General features: G+C 41.5%; 1 protein-coding gene across 19 annotated transcripts in view; it reads right to left on the bottom strand.

Moving 5' to 3' along the window:
- The window catches only part of FGGY (FGGY carbohydrate kinase domain containing), a 697591-nt gene that overhangs the window by 364885 nt on the left and 314109 nt on the right, over nt 1-18597 (bottom strand). For all 19 annotated transcript variants that reach the window (XR_006601768.1, XM_045064615.1, XM_045064604.1 and 16 more), the window contains 2 exons: nt 8322-8433; nt 1749-1900 (listed from right to left, as the gene is read on the bottom strand). Coding sequence is in view for 18 of the 19 variants with exons in the window: in XM_045064604.1 (XP_044920539.1) it covers nt 1749-1900; nt 8322-8433 (264 nt within the window). In the remaining variant the exon portion in view is untranslated. The remainder of the gene's footprint in view (nt 1-1748; nt 1901-8321; nt 8434-18597) is intronic.

The following is an 18597-nucleotide window of genomic DNA, read 5'->3' as shown; positions in this document are numbered from 1 at the left end:
GATCTCAAGCACACAGTACTGAGCCTCCAGAGAGGCTTGCACCAGATGTGTCATCAGACCTCCTGGGATATACAGTCCAAAGCGGGCCATGAAGCAGGCGCCCAGTAAGGCCCTGATGATGTATGTACCAGTGGCCACCTGCCTGACCCTCATCCCTTAATTCAGTACAGCTCTTTCTTACTTGAGGCCAAGAAGGGGGTGATGTATCCAACCATCTATTTCCTTGCACCATGTTTAGGCTGGTTTAAAAACACCACTGCCCCTGTTCCTGGTCCTATCCTAAGCAACATAGGCTTTTAAAGAGGGATTTCAGAGCAGAATGATATGATGGGGTGAGCTGGGGTTTGGAGGCCAGCAGACATGGGTTTAAATTCTGGCTCTATCCTCTGTTTAGGAAAATCATACTGTTCTCTCTGGCAGCCTCAGTTTCCCATGCTTTCCCATATCAGAGCTTGCTAAGGCTAAGCTGAGCTTGCTAAGGCTACATCAATTAACGCCTACAGAATGCAAAGCAGAGGGTGGGGCCAGTGTGGAGTAGTTCTGTATTCTGATTGGTATTTCAGAATATACTGATATCAGGTTTTCAAACTAGTCCAGAACAGCTCTCTCACTTCATAGATGGAAAAAATGAGGCCTGGGATGAGAACTCCTTTGCTCAAAGTCACACAAGGTGGTGCCAGTAGAGTCGAAACCCCTGACTCCTAAAATGCTCTGTTTTCAAACTCTTAATAAATATAGAATCTTTTTGGCAAATTAAAGCTTACACAACAGCTCGATATGCTAAATAAGAACCCATAGCTCCCTTGATTACTGATGCCCTCTCTGCTTCCATCTCTTCTGCTCCCGGTGGCAATCCAGGGACATGTTCTCAACACCCTTACGCTCACCCACCCCCAAACACATTTTGAGTAATCGAAGACTCAGCCCACCTGAAACCCCAGAGCCAGTAAATGAACCATTCCTGATCTTACTCATTAGATGGATCCTCACCTCACCAGACCACTGAGGGATTTTCAAGTCCCTGAGGTTCCTAGAGGACATGAACTTTCTCGCACATCCATCCCTACCAGGCACCATGGAGTTGACATTGCCGTTATCCACACTTCATAACAGAACCGAACACCGTATCTTTCAAGGACATGGAAACTCAAGTTCACGTGACATGAGAAACCCCAACATGCCACCAAGGTCAGATTAATCCTCGGAGGATACAAGTACACAGAGAAAGAAGGTTCTGGTCAAAAGATGTGAACTTAAAGCCCAGCTCTGCCACCTTCTCTCTGGAATGGTCATCAGCCTCTCGTAACTCCAGGAGAGTCCTAGATAGTAAGAGAATAGATTTTGGAGTCGGCCAGTCTCAGATTCCAACCCTGGCTCTGCCACGTACTTACTATGTCATTTTGGGTGAGTTGGTTCATCTCTAAGAGTTTTAGTTTTCTTGTCTACAGACAACCATCACACCCTCAAAAGAAGAGAACAACCAACCCTTAATTTCGTAAGGCGGCTGCTAGGATTCAAAGAGATAATCTGTGTTAAACACTTATCACCGTGCCTGTGTACGGTTAGCATCTAAAAACAGGAATGATTTAACTGCAACCTAATCAATAAATTGGGATCAACCTTCCTCAGAGAGGTGCTGGGAAAAATCAAGCGTAACAGACTTTAGCACGGCGCCTGGTACAGAGGGGTTCGCAATAAATGGCATCCCCAGCTGCGATGAGCACGCTCACTCCACCCTCGGCGCTCACCTCTTTGAGCCACAGAAGCTTCGGGGCCTGCATCTCCACGGACATGACGCCGCCAACAAACTGCAGGACGCTGTGCTTGGTCTCGTTGATCCTGCGGACCTGACTGACAGCCCGGTGGTCCAGCCACATGATGATGTTTCGGTGGGCATCCCCTAGCAGAAATGAGAGGAGGGGGACACACGCATAATCTTAGCCTTCTAATTCACTTCCTGAATCCCAAGGGCACCAACCTGCACAGCTACCATAATTCCACACGTCAACCACAGCAAGGGAGAGGGCCACCACTAACACAAGCCAGTACACTCCACCCAGACCCTGGATTTCCCTTCCAGCCATGTGTCTGTCCTTTGAAGTGTCACCTGGGGTTAAATGTCGACACTAAAACCCATTGAGATCTACCAATTAATTAGATTCTCATTCATTCTCTCCCAACTTCTTCCCCTCCTTTCCTAGCCCTTCTGTTCCAGAAAACCTTTTCTGGGTCTATATTCAGGAAAAGAGCCTATGAAGTAAGCCTAAAACAATATGTTGGCTTTTTTTTTTTAAGATTTTATTTATTTATTTGACAGAGATCACAAGTAGGCAGAAAGGCAAGCAGAGAGAGAGAGAGGAGGAAGCAGGCTGCCGCTAAGCAGAGAGCCCGATGCAGGGCTCGATTCCAGGACCCTGGGATCATGAACCAAGCCAAAGGCAGAGGCTTAACCCACTGAGCCACCCAGGATCTCCCAATACATTGGCTCCCAATACAGGGCTCGATTCCAGGACCCTGGGATCATGAACCAAGCCAAAGGCAGAGGCTTAACCCACTGAGCCACCCAGGAGCTCCCAATACATTGTGCTTGGACAGACACATCAACAGAATAATATATCCAATATAACACACCGACTACCTCCATACAATGGCTTTTATCTGCTTATAGTTCCACTACTTCTAGTCATTTTGATTGAGATTAGTTAACTTAGGTGTTTTAATCTCCTCTCTCGGTTTGGTGGAGTAGGAAGCAATGGAATTTTTTTCAGTTTGGGGATCAGGCAGACCTCATGGGGAACGTGCACTATTTCAGTTTCAGGTGGAGATAGAGTGAAAGAGTCTTTAAGTTTTTCTTAGCCTAAGTGTCCTTACCTATAAGACAGGGATAACACCTAAGAGCATATAAGGGTTAATCGAGATTTTTCTGTTCACCAAACAAGACAATGCACATAAAGACAAGTACCTATCACATAGTAGGTTCTAAAGAAGATGAAGAAAGAAGAAACAGAATTTAAAACCAGGTGGAAAAGCAGCATAGGCAGGCACCTCACATCCTTCTGCTACAATCCTGCAGCCCATATGGGAACGAACTGTCCCCTTCTCCCTTCCATGGCCGCGATTAATTCCTCACATACTAATGGGCAAGCCAATATTCTTTTTACAGTTCTCTGCTTCCTCAGATGGCAAAATGCAGAGAGCAGCAATGACTAAACTGGGAGATAATAAAGGGGAAAGATAAAAGGGCCCCAACAGTAATCGAACCAGGCATTTCACACATTATTTTGCAATTGGAGAATAGCCGCAGCAATTCTGTCTTTGCTAATAACAAATATTTATAAAGCTGTGTGTGTGTCTGTGTGTCTGTGTGTCCCCCAAATGTTTTATATGGATCATCTCATTTAATCCTCAAAACAACTCTCTGATCTAGGTCATTTTCCATGATAAACGGACTCTGAGATTTAAGATATGCCTCCTATCTCACAGCTTGGAAAAGCATACAGCATGCTTTGAAACAGATCTGTGCAGAGAACAGATAAATAAATTGGTACAACAAACTTAAACTCAAGCTACACAGATCAACATGAATAATGATACCAACTGGGATATTTTTAAACACCATATATACTGTTTGTTGTTGCGGGTATACACATGTGTTGGGAAAGCACAGAAACGATGTGTTTGCGAACACCCACTACAGCCGCATGGTCACCAGCCAGGCAGAGGGGGAGGGCAGGAGCTGAAGCTTCAAGTAATTCTCCTTTAAAAAATGTCTGTGCAAAGAAGGCAAATTTTCACCGGTTATCCTCAGTAGCGGGTACATAGGGGGCTGAGGATTTTATTTTCCTTACTTTGCCATGTCTCTGAAAAAAAAAAGAATCTTTAAAACTGAAAGAAAAAAAAGCCAACCTAAGAAAATATGGAAGTCAGGTGATCAGCACCATGATAAGAGAAGGACTCAGTCTCTGCTTTGCCTGCGGGTGGGGGGGATGGACTGTTCAGACCCACAGAAGCTCCTCACTACAGTAATACTTTGAAAATAAGAGGAAGTACCTGAAACCTTCCAGAAACACATCTAAGATCTGTTTTGTTTTGTTTGTTAAAAAATTTTTTTAAGATTTTGTTTATTTGAGAGTGAGCAAGAGAGAGAGAGCACAAGTTGGGGGAGGGGAGCCATGGAAGAGGAAGAAGCAGGCTCTATGCTGAGCAAGGAGCCTGATGTGGGACTCATCCCAGGAACCTGGGATAGTGACCTGAGCCAAAGGCAGACGCTTAACCGACTGAGCCACCCAGGCACCCCTAAGATTTGTTTTTAAATAGCTGAGTGATTACACTGTATAGTATCACTGCTTTAAGTTTTGGTTCTCAACCCTTCTTGTACATTAGAAGCACCCAGGATAGTTTTAAAAACAAAATGATGTCCAAGTCTCATTCCAGAAACATCATGGAATCAGACTGTGGGTATGTGGGCACACACACACACATGCACACACACATACACATGCATGTGCGTGTGTGTGTTAAGGGGGACAATGTCGGGGCACCTGGGTGGTGCAGTTGGTTAAGCGTCTGACTCTTGGGTTCAGTTCAGGTCATGATCGCAGGGTTATGGGATCAAGTCCTACTGCGAGCTCCACATTCAGCAAAGGGTCTGCTGAAGATTCTCTCTCCCTCTCCCTCTCCCCTCCGCATGCTCTCGCACGCTCTCTCTCTCTCTCTCAAATAAATAACTCTTTAAAAAAATGGGGGGCCAATGTCAATATTGCTTCTTAAATATCATAAATGCAACTGCAGCTGCTTCAAGACGTCTGTCACCTGTTGCTGAACTTTCAACTGGAATGCCTTTCAACTGGCAGCTCCTACTGCCTCGACAGGAAGAGGCTCCCAGAACAAACACAAAACCACACAATGCAGTTGTGAGAATCAAGAAGCTTATTACATATATTGGAAGATTATTGATTCATGATTCACACTGTGGACAAAAACAGGAAGTTAATCATTTTTCAGCTCTTACAGAAAATCACAAAGAAAGGATTCCACTGAAAGCTTGTTTAAGTACTCACTGAGCACTTGTCATGTGCCAGGCACAGTGCTGGGTGCTAGGATGCCGCCAAGAATATGTCACAGTCCTCCATGCACAGAGCTTGTGGCTGCCTGGGAAAAGCCAGTCTGTCAGGCATGTCAACAGTCAGAACAGAAGTGGGACATGGAGCACAGAGGAGGCTGTACACAGCTGAGCCCCAGGCTGCACAGAGAGCTTTCAAAAGGCACGGAAGCTTTCCATTTGGTTCTGAAAACGACGGGCCACTGGTTAGCCAGTGGTGAAGAGAGGACAAGGAAGCAGGCTCTGACACAAGACAGTAAGCATGTGAAACAAAGCACCGGCCTTAGAAAGTGTCATGTTTTCAGAGAATTAGAAGCAAGGGCTAGAGCGGAATTTGGGTTATACAATCCGTGGACCCACGGGCAAGACTTTTCATCCATGTAGTCACTCTGTTAACATTCTGCATATCTCACAGGAGGTGTGCCAAGCATGCTTGTGGGAAAGCACTATGAATTAGCAAAAACATCTCAGTATTAGGTTTCCACTGCAGAGTAACCTAAGTGGTAATTCCCTTCCCGGCCCTGAATTACCACCCTTGCTGCTTCTTGTTCCCAAGAGCTCCTGCGGCTGGGATGACCCAAACAGAGCTGTGCTGGGAGTTAGGGGGAGCAGGCAGCCCTGACACCACAGTCCAACCTGGTGGCTCTCTGATCTTCAAAGGAAGGAAGATCAAACAAGAAAAAGCTAAAATGAGAATAGTTTATCATGGAGTAATGATTACTGTTAAACAACTGTACTTAATTTATTTGGGGTTTTTTCCCTTTTCTTTTTCCTTTTTTTGTTTTTGTCTTTTATTTTTTTGTTTTTGTTACCATCTTTACATTTTTGCCTGTGTTGGGAGTTTTCCTTTAATGGTAATGGTTAATTTCCTGATCCCACTGCCTACTCCTCACAATTACTCCAGTTAACCAAGAGGTGTTCACTACCACACAGGTGTAAGAAGCCTTGAAACAGCCTTTGAGTCACCTTTAAAATTCAAATCTCATTTTCTAGCACAAGATAATCCATTTCAGATAAAATCTAACAGGTTCTAATAGAACCTGTTGAAAGGCAAGAAGCTGGTAAGGGGCATCTGACACTGGACGCATTTGATGAATGGGTACACTTTAACCTTTTGGGTGGAATAAAATTATTTCAACACTTATAATTAGGGTTGCAACCTAACTACCCTGTTAATAGAAAGCCTGTTAACAGGAGGCAATTCCACCTACACCAAGAAAAAGATGGCACCCAGAGAGGGTGCATATGTAAGCAGGCTTAACAAGAAAGACTTCTCTTCCACTTGGAAGTGTTCTTGCTCCTGGTATCTTAGCTACCCATTTAGCAGCAGCCAGTGATTCTCCACATACCAGAACGATGGAAGAAACTCTGACAATGCTGATGATACCGAGCTCTCTCCACAAGCCAAGTGAATACAAATCTTGGGGGTAAGCCTCATGATTTGGGGATTTTAAAAGATCTAGGGTTAATTTTAATATAAAGCCAGAAATAAAAACCATGCATTTTAGCAGATCAGAGATTAGCATCCTTGGAATGCAGGGCTGGTAACATCGAAAGTATCACCCCAAATGAGAATTCAACCAGCAGCATCCCTAAGAGACCATCGCCTGGTCGCTACCGAAAGGAACTCAATCGAGGAAATGCTGACAGCCTCCCAAGGGGCCAGCTCCGTGGCTGGCCGTTATCTCGTAACTGGAGAGTGCGTGTTGCTGCTACGAGCTGAGGTCTACTAGTCCAGGCCCATTTCTTTGGTCTGTGCTTTCCGAAGTGGCCCAGACTAGAGCTATTCTGCCCTCCTAGGCCAGAACAATGCCAGGGGAGCCAGCAATCAGCCACTAAGAACAGGAAACATTCATGTCTGTCTTTGACACCCCAACACTTAATGAGACAGGGTATGGCACACAGGAGGTACTAATAAATGTGGCCAAAAGGGGGGAACGTGTGTGTGTAGAAAGATGGGCACCATGACCACTATGTTCTAACCATTCATCCACCTGTGTACTTTTACCAGCACATGTAATTTACATAAATCACTATTCTATGAATTAGGTCCATAAAAGTCAGTGGGACACATTTTTTTTTAGGAATTCAGGATCGGATGGAAGAAATGCTTCTGAGCATTCAAATGTCAGGTTCTCTATCCTCAGAGCAAAGCTACAGTTCATTATTCCAATTCTTTCAGAAAATGTAGAGGGAAAGTGACTCACTCAAGGTGTTATATACAGCATCAATAGAGCTCAGATCTGGGACCTTCCTGACTCCAGTTCCAAGGTGTCCCAGAGTACCATGGTATCCACTGCTGGACTCTCAAACACAGGCTTGGCCTAAAACACATTTGCAATGGCCACCTCGGCAACACTTTGCTGGGGATGCCTAGAGCCACACTCAGATGGAACATGCAATTTCCAGTGTGCCGTGGTCTCCACCACTCCCAGATGTCTTCTGTTCACGAAAAGGTTAAAAACTGGTTGAAATTTATCTCCACACATGCACTATTGTTTTTGTTTGTTTGTCTGTCCAAACCTGGTATACATTACTCATTTTTGTTACCTATATGACCTTTATGGGCTTTTGGGTTTGCAACCTCAATGCTAGTGCTATTTGCTAAAATTTCCCAAGAGGGAAAGATCTTGACCCATGAGAAATTTCTGATGGCAAACCCAAGTGGCACATACATTTGAAACAGCTCATTACTGTACTCACAAGTCTCTATAAGGACAATATCATTAAATGGGAATGTCCTTTGGTTTGGTTACTGAAAGAGAGAGGACAATCTGTTTCCAGCTTCTGTGTGATGCATGGTCCTGTCTGCCTTATTCTATTTCCTTTAAATGGACTTGGCTCACCTGTTCAAATGCTGTATGATGCTACAGGACCATCATACACAAAGCAACTAAGGCACTGACACTACCTTCCCAGGAAACACCCAGACCACTTGCCCATTTCAAGGCTGCTTACTCTGAGCTAATGATCCCATGTCCTTCCTTCATTCTCCACTATGGCTTTTACACATTAGAGAGCCAAGTCTCTCCCTAATCCAGACCCGATGTCACCATTCCCACCAACTGTTCTCCAAGCATATAACCTCCAGGACATGATTCTGGCCTCTGTGCTCCATCACTGTATCTCATCCTTGGCAATAAGAGACACCTGACCTTGTGCTCCACCTGGGGCCCAGCCAATTTCCCACCACCAGGGAAAGAGAGTGGAATGGTCCTACCTTCGTGGTTTACTGGCAAAGGACGAAACTGCTTATCCAAAACCACCAGAGAACACGTGGCATCAAACCCAAGCCCTCGGATTTGGTTTACATCAATCCCTTGTACAACTTGCTGTTTTAAAAACAAACAAACAAAAACATAAATTACAAACAGGCTTTTACAAAACTTAAAACAGTTATGACTAGAAAAAAAGGCGAATGGCTAAATTGAATAAATATTTACAACAGAAAATAGATAAAAGTTGAATATAAAATAACAGAAGATCCTATAAATTAATAAGACAAAGACAACCAATTTAATTGGAAATCAAGCAAAGGACATGGCAAGTCACTTCATAAAATAAAAAAAAATAGTCAAAGAGCATATAAAAAGATTCCCAACTCCAGTTAAGTAAATTAATGCAAATACAACACACCAATCTCTGCCTTCCACATTGGCTAATATGTATAAAATTAACAGTATGCAGTTGTGGCAGACAGAAGGGGACCTTCTCTTACATTATTCTAACAGTGTAATAACTTGGCACAGACTTTGGAGAAGAACTTCAGAGTATTTAGTAAAAATAAAAACATGCATAACTTTTGCCCAGCCAACTCACTTCTAGGATCATACGTTAGTGATTTATTAGCATAAGTTACTATGTAGATTAAATTTAACTATAGCACTACTTAAGAATATATTTAAAATTTGGAAAAACTATTTTTATTAGAGTATGGTACATCTGCAAAATGGAATATTGTGCAGCCATTAAAAAGCGGTCGAGAAGTAACTCCTGAGTGTGGTACTCTGAAGGGGTGCAAATTTTTTTAGCAAAATAAAAATATTAAACTGGACAAAATCATCAAAAACAAACATCTGGGGGCTAGGGAACATGAATAAAACCACATTTATTTATTTATTCTTAAAAAAATCAAAGCATTTAATTTTTAAGGATTCATTCTTGAAAAAGCAAAATTGTATTTAAAACATTCACACAAATACAAAATAAAACAAAACAAAAAACTCTAGCACCAGATGGCTCCACGGGGGGGATTCTGTTAAGCACTCAAGGAAAAAATAATTCCATTCCTTCACAAACTCGTTTAGGATACAATGAAGGAGGGAACATTTTACAACAAATCCTACATGGCAAGCATTACTCACATACCAAAGCCAAACAAAGACATCAAAAGAAAAGAACACTATCGGCCATATCTGACACGAAAACAGGTGTAAAAATCCTTAACAAAATATCAACTACAAAACATGTATTACATAATATGACCATGTGGGGTTATCCCAGGAATGCATGCATTGATTTTACATCCATAAATCAATCACTGTATTATACATATTAATAGAATAAAGCACAAATACCAAATGGTCATCTCAACAGATGCAGAAAGAGAAAAACAAAACGAATCAATAAACTCAGAGACAAGAGAACTTCTACAATCTGATAAAGACAATTACAAAAACCTACAGCTAACATTAAACTTCATGATAAAATGAATGATTCCCTCCTATATTATAAACAAAAATGTCTCTTTTACTTCCATTCAACCTGTAGTTAATGTTTCCAGCCAATGCAATAAAGCCAGAAAAGAAATTTAAAGCAAAGAGATTGGACAGAAAGAAGTTCAAACATCTTTTTTTGCAGAAAATATGATCTCATATGCAGAAAATCCTAAGGCATCTGCCAAAAAAAAAAAAAAAGCTACTAGAAGTAATCAGTAAGTTTAGTAGGATCACAGGATACAAGATCTGCATATTAAAATTAATTATATTTCTGTATACAAGCAACTAACATGTCAAAACTCAATTAAGGAAATAATTCCATTCAGAATAGCATTAAAAAAAAAAAACCCTGAGGATGAATTTATCAAAAGAAGTTCATAACCAGTGCTCTGATAAGTATAAAACATTGCTACAAAAGCAGCTACAAATTAGAAAAATATGCTATATTCATGAAATGGAAAATTCAACCTTGTGAAAATGGCAATGTCCTCAAATTAATCTACAGGTTCTACATAATCCCTACAAAAATTACAGCAGGCTTTTGGATATTTGGGGTTTTTTTTAATATTGTTACAAATTGACAAGCTGCTCTTAACATTTATACAGAAATGTAAAGGATGAAGATGAGACTAAGCATTTTTGAAAAGAAAGAACAAAGCTGGAGAACTTAAGCTACCTGATTTCAACTTTATATAAAACTATTACTACTAAATCAGTGTGGCATTGGCATAGGATAAATTTACAGATTAAATGGAACAGAAGAGAAATATGAGAAATAAGCCCAAACATTTATGGTTAATGAATTTTTTATAAAGGTACCAAGACAATTCAATTTAATAATTGACTATTTTTATTTTTATTTATTATTTATTTATTTATTTATTAAAAATATTTTATTTGGGCACCTGAGTGGCTCAGTTGGTTCAGCGACTGACTGCCTTGGCCTCAGATCATGATCCTGGAGTCCCAGGATCAAGCTCCCTGCTCGGTGGGGAGACTGGCAAAAGGACAGTCTCTTCAATAGCAGCACTGGAACAACTAAATGTCCACATGCAAGAAAAACACCAACTTATACTTCTAGACTTTTATCTCACACGCACACAAAAATTAATTCAAAATGTATCATATCTCCAAATGTAAAAAATAAAACTAAAAGACTTGGAGGTGAAAATTTTCTGACATAAGTTAGATAAAGATTTCTTTAAAAATAAGATTCATAAAAGAAAAAAATGGATTTATTTGACTTTATCAAAATTTTTAAATTTTGGTCTTCAAATGCAACCATAAGAAAATGGATAAGCTACAGATTGGAGAAAATATTTGCAATTCATATATCTGATAATAGATCTACATATAGAATCCATAAAGAACTCTTAGAACTAAAATAATAAGAGAAAAATAACCCAATTACAAAATTGACCAAATATTTAAATATACATATCACCCAATAAAACATACAAATGTCCAATAAGTACATAGAAATATACTCTACATCACTAGTTATTAAGAAATTGCAAACTAAATCACATTTGGAAAATACTGACAGTACTAAGTGTTAGAAAATTCAGAAGAAAGGGGAAGCCTCATACACTGCTGATGGAAATGGAAAATACAGCCACTTTGGGAAAACAGTTTGGCACTATTTAAATATAACTCATCATACCACCCAGCAATTTTACTTGAGCATTTACCCAAGAAAAATAAAAACATATGCCAACATAAACACTTGTATGTAAACAGATATAGCACATTATTTATAATACCCCCAAACTGAATACAAATCAAATGCCCGTCATAGTTTAATCAAAGGGCTAATCAGTGTGGTACACCCGTACAATGGAATAGTACTCAGCAAGAAAAAGGCACCAACTATTAAGTGCAACAACATGAATGAACCTTAAAAACATTATGCTTAATGAAAGAAGTCAGACACAAAAGAATGCATGTTGTAGGATTCCCTTTATATGAAATTTCTGAAAAAGATTAACTATAAAGACAAAAAGCAGATAAACAGTTACCTATGACTGGGGCTGGGGAATGACCAGAAACAGCCACAAAGGAATTTTTTTAAAGTAGCAGAAGCATTCTAAAATGTGATTATGGTAATCATTGTATGAATGTGTAAACTCAATAATATCACTGAATTATATACTTAAATGGAGGGATTTTATGGTATGTAAATTATACCTCCAAAGTTATGTATTTTTAAGAGGTTCAGCTAAAGATGAAACGAAGACATCCATGACATGTTAGTAAAGTTAAAAAAAATACAGATCTTCCTCCACTTTGGATGTGGTTACATCGGATAAACCCATCATAAGCTGAAAATAGCTTTAAGTCAAACATCATAGCTTTGCCTAGCCTACCTTAAATGTGCTCAAAACACCTCCATTAGCTTCAGTTGGGCACAATCATCTATCACAGAGCCTATTTTACACTAAAGTGTTGAATATCTCATGTAGTGTGTTGGATACTGCATTAGAAGTGAAAAACTGAACATTTACGTGGGTACAGAATGGTGTAAGTATGTTGCTTCTTTACGCTCATGATTACCGGGCTCACTGGGACCTGCGGCTCCTTACCACTGCCCAGCATTGGGAGAGAGCATCATATTGCATTTCACTAGCCCAGGAAAAAAAGTCGAAACCCCAAATTCCAAGTACGGTTTCCATGGAATGCCTATCACTTTTGTACCATCATAAAGTTGAAAAATCGTAAGCTACAGACAAATTTGTATACAACAAATCATTAACAGCAGTGATTGCCTCTGAGAGCAGAAACTGCAGTTGGAAGAAACTGGAGACTTTTTATGCTGTCATATAATTTTTAAAGTAGTAAAACAATAGATTATTTCTATTTTTAAATTTTTGTTTCACAATAGTGAAATGGAGCCCCACATGGGGCTCCATGCTGAAAGTGGAGCCTGCTTAAGCTTCTCTCTCCCACTCTGCCCCTCACCCCTGCTTGGGCATGCAAAACCGCACACCCGCTCTCTCTCTCGCTCTCTCTCTGAGAAACAAAAAATGGTAATAACCTCTTAATCCCACAAAAGTCAGCTCAAAAGTGTCCACATCCATTTAAACTACACAATTCTTCTTTTTCCTTGTTTTAGAATCCCAGGGTAAATGGGATTTTAGGGTATTATTTAGGGTAAATGCCCTAAATACCTTTATGACATCTACTGATCTACATGTATACCTTCATGAAATCTTTCATATGCAAAAAGCACAGCACACTCCGTGTTGCGTAAGCACATGTACAGGTGACAGGCAAAGGGAACAGTGATCAAGAACACTGAATAAACTCAAACCTTCTCAAGGATTACGGTGTGACTAACCTCCCAGTAGGTGCAAAGAAAATACTCTCTTCAATCTATTTTATGAACCCTTCTGAAGATCTAGAGTTCTATATTCTATTCATGGCCTTTCACTCACAAAGGCCCAACCACTCCATCTCTATAATAGAAATTCATCACAAAGAACTAGAAGACTAGTTGTGACATGCATTTAAATCTGATTTGGTTAGATGGCCACATCCCCAGCCTTACCTAAAAATGTATTATGATCATGCTGACCCAGGAGTAGGACCAACCTACTCCCCACCCCCACCCCCACCGAAACCATCCCAGAAAGACAGCTGTCAAGGTCACACTACCCAGAAGGTACCTGGCACTTGACCTGCTGACCTAAGGATTCCTTTAATGCTCTTATTAATGGAAGAAGAAAGCAGTCTAGTAAAACCACCCCAATTCTTGGCATCGAGGGATTTTCCACAGCTAGAGAGAAAGCACATTGCTCTTCTAAAGAATTTCCAGAGAAGATTTCTGCAACTTCATTTGGTAACCTGGTCCATGTCTAACATCTGTCAACTCGTAGCTATGGGGCAGCAAACAAATATTTGGGAAAGGGATTGTGCATAGCTTTGTTCTAATGGTGGGAACCAGTTCAATCCTACATGTGTTTTAAATCAGCAGGCTCTGCCATATTGGGTGGGGAGACAGTATTCCTTTGAAACCCTCCAAACTGAGAACTGGAGGGTCAGAGGCATACCTGGCTTTTTCTTTAACTCTATTTGGAGCCAAGGGTTAAAGCCTAGTGCCTCGCCGAGTCCAACTTGCAACTGAGTTTTGTGGCTGGTACTGTATTCTTTTCGATCTTGATCTGAATGCCTTTGTCAGCCTTGAGGGTGTGTGGGGTTATGAAATCCCTGGTTCCCTCAGGCTCATCACTCCCTGTTGCCTGCACGATTCAATTACTCACACGTTCAATCAGTCAGCAAATATAATCAAACCTCTTCTAGGGTCAAGCTGAGCACTCTTCTGGGTATTTAGGAAACAAAGAAGAGAATATTAAAAAAAAAAATCTTTTCTCCTTTGGAGACTACATTTTATTAGGAATAGACAACACCTAATATAAATAAAACACAGAGTGTACTAGAAAATGATAAGGGGATGAGGAGTGCCAGAAAAGAGGGAGGTAGTTGCTGAGAAGTGAGATTGGAGTTAACACATAAAGGACCTGAGGTGCTGACCTTATGGAAATCTGATGGGAAATTGTTGCAGGCAGGAGAACAGCCAGTGCAAAGACCCTGATGTGGGAAGAGCAAATGGGCTAATATAGCTTGTATGGGGAGTATGTAATCTGCAAGGCCCCCAGAGACACTCTATTTAGCAAAATTAACTCTAGTGACTAATCCAACGCATAAATACAATCTTGGACCATGGCCTACACAGCATCTTAGCTTAGGTGTGGTGCTGTCCCTTAAAGACAAACAGGGAAATGGACACCCAACACTTCCATTTACATCAGGGGCACCAACATTCTTCTAAGAAGGGAAATTCTGAAACTACCTTCATCTCCTTCCTCTCCACTTTCACCAAGTCCTATTAGATCTTCCTTCCAAAGTCAGTCTTGCCATCTTTATTTATTCCTCTGCCAATATTCTCATCCAGCCATTCATCATTAAAGAAAAGTTACTGAACTGCCTGGGTAGCTCAGTAGGTTGTGTCCAACTCTTGAGTTTGGCTCACATCATGATGTCAGGGTCATGAGATCAAGCCCCACACCAGGCTCCCTGCTAAGCAGAGAGTCTGCTTAAGATTCTCTCCCTCTCCCTCTGCCCCGCACCCCCGCTGTACACACACCCTCTCTCTCTCTCAAATAAGTAAATAAATCTATAAAAAGAAAAAAGAAATTATTAAGCACCTGTATGTGCCATCATGGAGTACATATGCTGAATAAGACAGATGTAGTTCTAGCCTCCCAGAGCTGATAGTTCAAAGGAATCTCAGCCTCCAGAACTTCATTAGAAGAAAAATGCCTCCTCACTGGCATCCTTGAATTTAGTTTCTGTTCCTTGTAAGTCATCCTGAATCAGCTGCTGGTCAATGTAAAACTCAGGATGATTCTAGAAGATACCCTACTGGTCTCAAAACTGGCTATCCCAGGTTTGCCCCCTTATGCAATGCAGTCTCCCCTCCTCCTCCAACAATGCAGTCTCCCCCCCTCCTCCTCCTGCCCCAACCTGGGCTGGCTCCTTTACAACCCCTTGTCAGCACTTCTGTCCATGACATTCCTCCAGCTTTGAATGTCATCTCTTAGAGTTCTCCAGAGTCCATGTTAGCCATATACCCTTTCTCAAGCCTTCACCATTGACTGGGAGTAGAGAGGTCCCCATTTTTTTACTCATTCGTTCTTTTGATACTGGAGTCTACTAGATTTTAGGACCTGGGTGAGCAAACTGTAGTTCTGACCCCACAAAACATCAAATCTAGGAGATAAGATAGAGATCAACTAAAAAAAAAAATCAGATTTATTATTTGATTATAAAATGACTATTATTTTGTTATTTATCAAAAAATGGATGCTTCACAAATCATGTGACATTCTATAAAGGAAAAGTATAAGATACTGTGACAACATTCAGTAAGTAAAATAGAACTTAGTTTGGAGGTGATATTGGGCAAGAAAAGGCTTCTTCCTTGAAGAACTGGACTTCTGAGCTAAGATTCAGTGCAGCGCCATCCAGTGGAACTTCCTACAGTGATGGAAATTTTCTGTTTTTTACCTGTAGCCACCAGCCGGGCCTGGCTCCCAAACATCTTTAATGAAGGGGCACATGGGTGACTCAGTGGGTTAAAGCCTCTGCCTTCGGCTCAGGTCATGATCCCAGAGTCCTGGGATTGAGCCCCAAATCGGGCTCTCTGCTCGGCAGGGAGCCTGCTTCCTCCTCTCTCTCTGCCTGCCTCTCTGCCTACTTGTGATCTCTGTCTGTCAAATAATAAATAAAATCTTAAAAAAAAAAATCTGAAATGTGTGGCCAGTGCATCCGAGGAACCAGACTTTAAACTGTTTTTTTGTTTCAGTTAACTTATATTTAAATAGCCACATGTGCCTAGTGACTACTGTATTAGATGGTGTGAATCCATGGATGAGGAGGAGTTAGATACATTGGCAGAAGGTGGGAAGAGTCTGTAGAAAGGAGAAAGAATGTGACAAAGGTCCTGAGGCTAGAGTGAGCATTGCCTGCATGTTTGGGGACAAGACAGAAGGACAGTGTGGTGGCAACACAGGCAGTGGAGAGAAGCATCCTGAGATGAGCCAGGAAAGTAGGGGGAATCCAAGCCAGACAGGGCGTGAAAACCTCAAATTAAGGATTCTGACTTGTATCCAAATAGCAGTGTGATGCTATGGAAGGATGGTGAGCAAAAGAGTGACATGATCAGGTTACACTGGGGGAAAAAAAAAAGCATTCCGGCTCCAAGAAGGAGAAGAGATTGCAAAGTCAAAGTGCATACGTGACATCAGTTAGGTTCTTGCATAAATCCAGACAAGTGACAAAGGTATGTGGCACTGGACACGGAAAGAAGGCAAAGATGTGGCCTGAGTTGAGGCTTATCACTGACTTCCTAAGTGGCTTAGGGAAAGGCCCCTAACTCTCTGGGTCTCCATTTCTCTCTTCAGCTGTAAAATGGGAACTACCACCCTGCCCCACCTACCTTGCATGACAATCAAATGGCTATGAACACACTTTGTAAACTACACAGGTTCTGTGACTGTGAGGGGTTAACATTATTGCTCAATCCCACATGGGTTACTCCCTCTCTGCTCCTCCTCCCTCCAACCATTACTCACATAGCTAGTACAACTTAGAACAAAACAGTACTTCACTAGCCTCATAGGTGCTGGGTTACAACTTAGAACAAAACAGTACTTCACTGGCCTCATAGGTGCTGGGTTTTTCCATCCAGCTGGACTATTTCATCCTTAGGGGCACAGAATTTGTTATATACCTCTTCTGTACACACTCTGGGACTTAACAAAAACCACAGCACATAGTAGTGCTCAGAGAATAAAGTGAGAACTAGAGGATACTTGACAAATGCCTCTTGGCTGAAAGACATCTCCTGCTTATCTTTTTCCTTTTTGCTAATGGAAGCTGGTACTGACTAGAACATTTTCATGTTGAAAATGAAATGTTGAACATTTTCATCTTCTTGGGATGATTAAGATTGTGGGTCCAAAAAGAGATAGAGGTCCTTGAAATTAGGGACAGTATATATCGCTAAGACTTATGTGTTCCCACTGCACTTTTTAAATATGCAACGATCAACCCAATAAAGACCCTCCAATTTGGGGGGCAGTGGAAGTAGTCAAACAGAATATAGGATTTGGAGCCATCTTGCTGGGAGTCTTGTCCTGTCTCTAATACCTGTTAGTTTCAGAGCCTCAATATTCTATGTGTCAAACAGAAAGAACGGCAGTCTATCTCATACAGTTACTATGATACTTAAGCAAGATGAGGGATACCACCATTTTGCTTGTTTGTTTTTAGCTCCAAGTAACATTAATGCAGTGACCACTGACTGAGCAGCAACACTGTGTCAGGGAATGTGTTAGATGCTGGGAACAAAGGGGTGATTCTCTTCAAGAGTTCAGCTCATGGTTTTGAGGAAACCAAAGAAGTCACCGATTACAGTGCAATCCAATAAGGACCAGATCAAATGCTCTACGGTGAGGACAGGGTGAAGAAAGTGCGCTCTGGGGCAGCAGAGAGGGCTTTCTCACTCTCTCCTTCCTCTCAGGTTGGCAAGAGAGGCAGGGGTCAGAGGTCATCAAAGAAGGCTCCCAGGAGCAAGTAATGCTGAAGATTACCAAGTACCTGTGTACAAGGTGGGCAGCTGAGTGAAGAAGGTAAGAGAATATTCCAGATAATGAAAATAACAGACATCTCATCCATGCATGTACTCAACAAACATGAAGCAGGCATACCAGAGACAAGGAACTCTGGAACTACAGATAGATAAGGCCTGACCCCTGCTCATGGGGCACACAGTTTCCACAGGAACAGATAGTCGGAAAGGCACCTGCAACGCAGTACGGTTAGTACAACAATGAGGGTGAGCTCAGGGTCCCCTACACAGTGGCAAATTCTGAAAACTTCAGGGAACTTAATAGGACTTCCAAGCAGGGGGCATGGGGAGTGAAATGGTACTGGAGAGAGGGGCAAAGGGTAGAGCATGAGGGGGGCAGCAGCAGCCCACCCCTTGCTCATATTAATCGTGTGACCTCGGGTTGGTTCCTTAACCCTTCAAAGCTCATTGCTTCCAGCTACAGAACAGGCAGAATAATACAAACTCTCTCAAGAGGCTGTCACATGGACAAAAGGAAGCGACGGTAGCAAGTATTCAGCACGGTATCTGGAACGTGAATGCCCAAGAATGTCACCATCGCCACCATCTTATTACTTTTGTTGCTGATGTTCTGATTAACTGGACTA

Source organism: Mustela putorius, unplaced genomic scaffold, assembly GCF_011764305.1.
Source record: "Mustela putorius furo isolate JIRA1106 unplaced genomic scaffold, ASM1176430v1.1 tig00003853_pilon_pilon_pilon, whole genome shotgun sequence".
NCBI lineage: Eukaryota > Metazoa > Chordata > Mammalia > Carnivora > Mustelidae > Mustela > Mustela putorius.
This window is presented reverse-complemented; position numbering and strand designations above follow the sequence as displayed.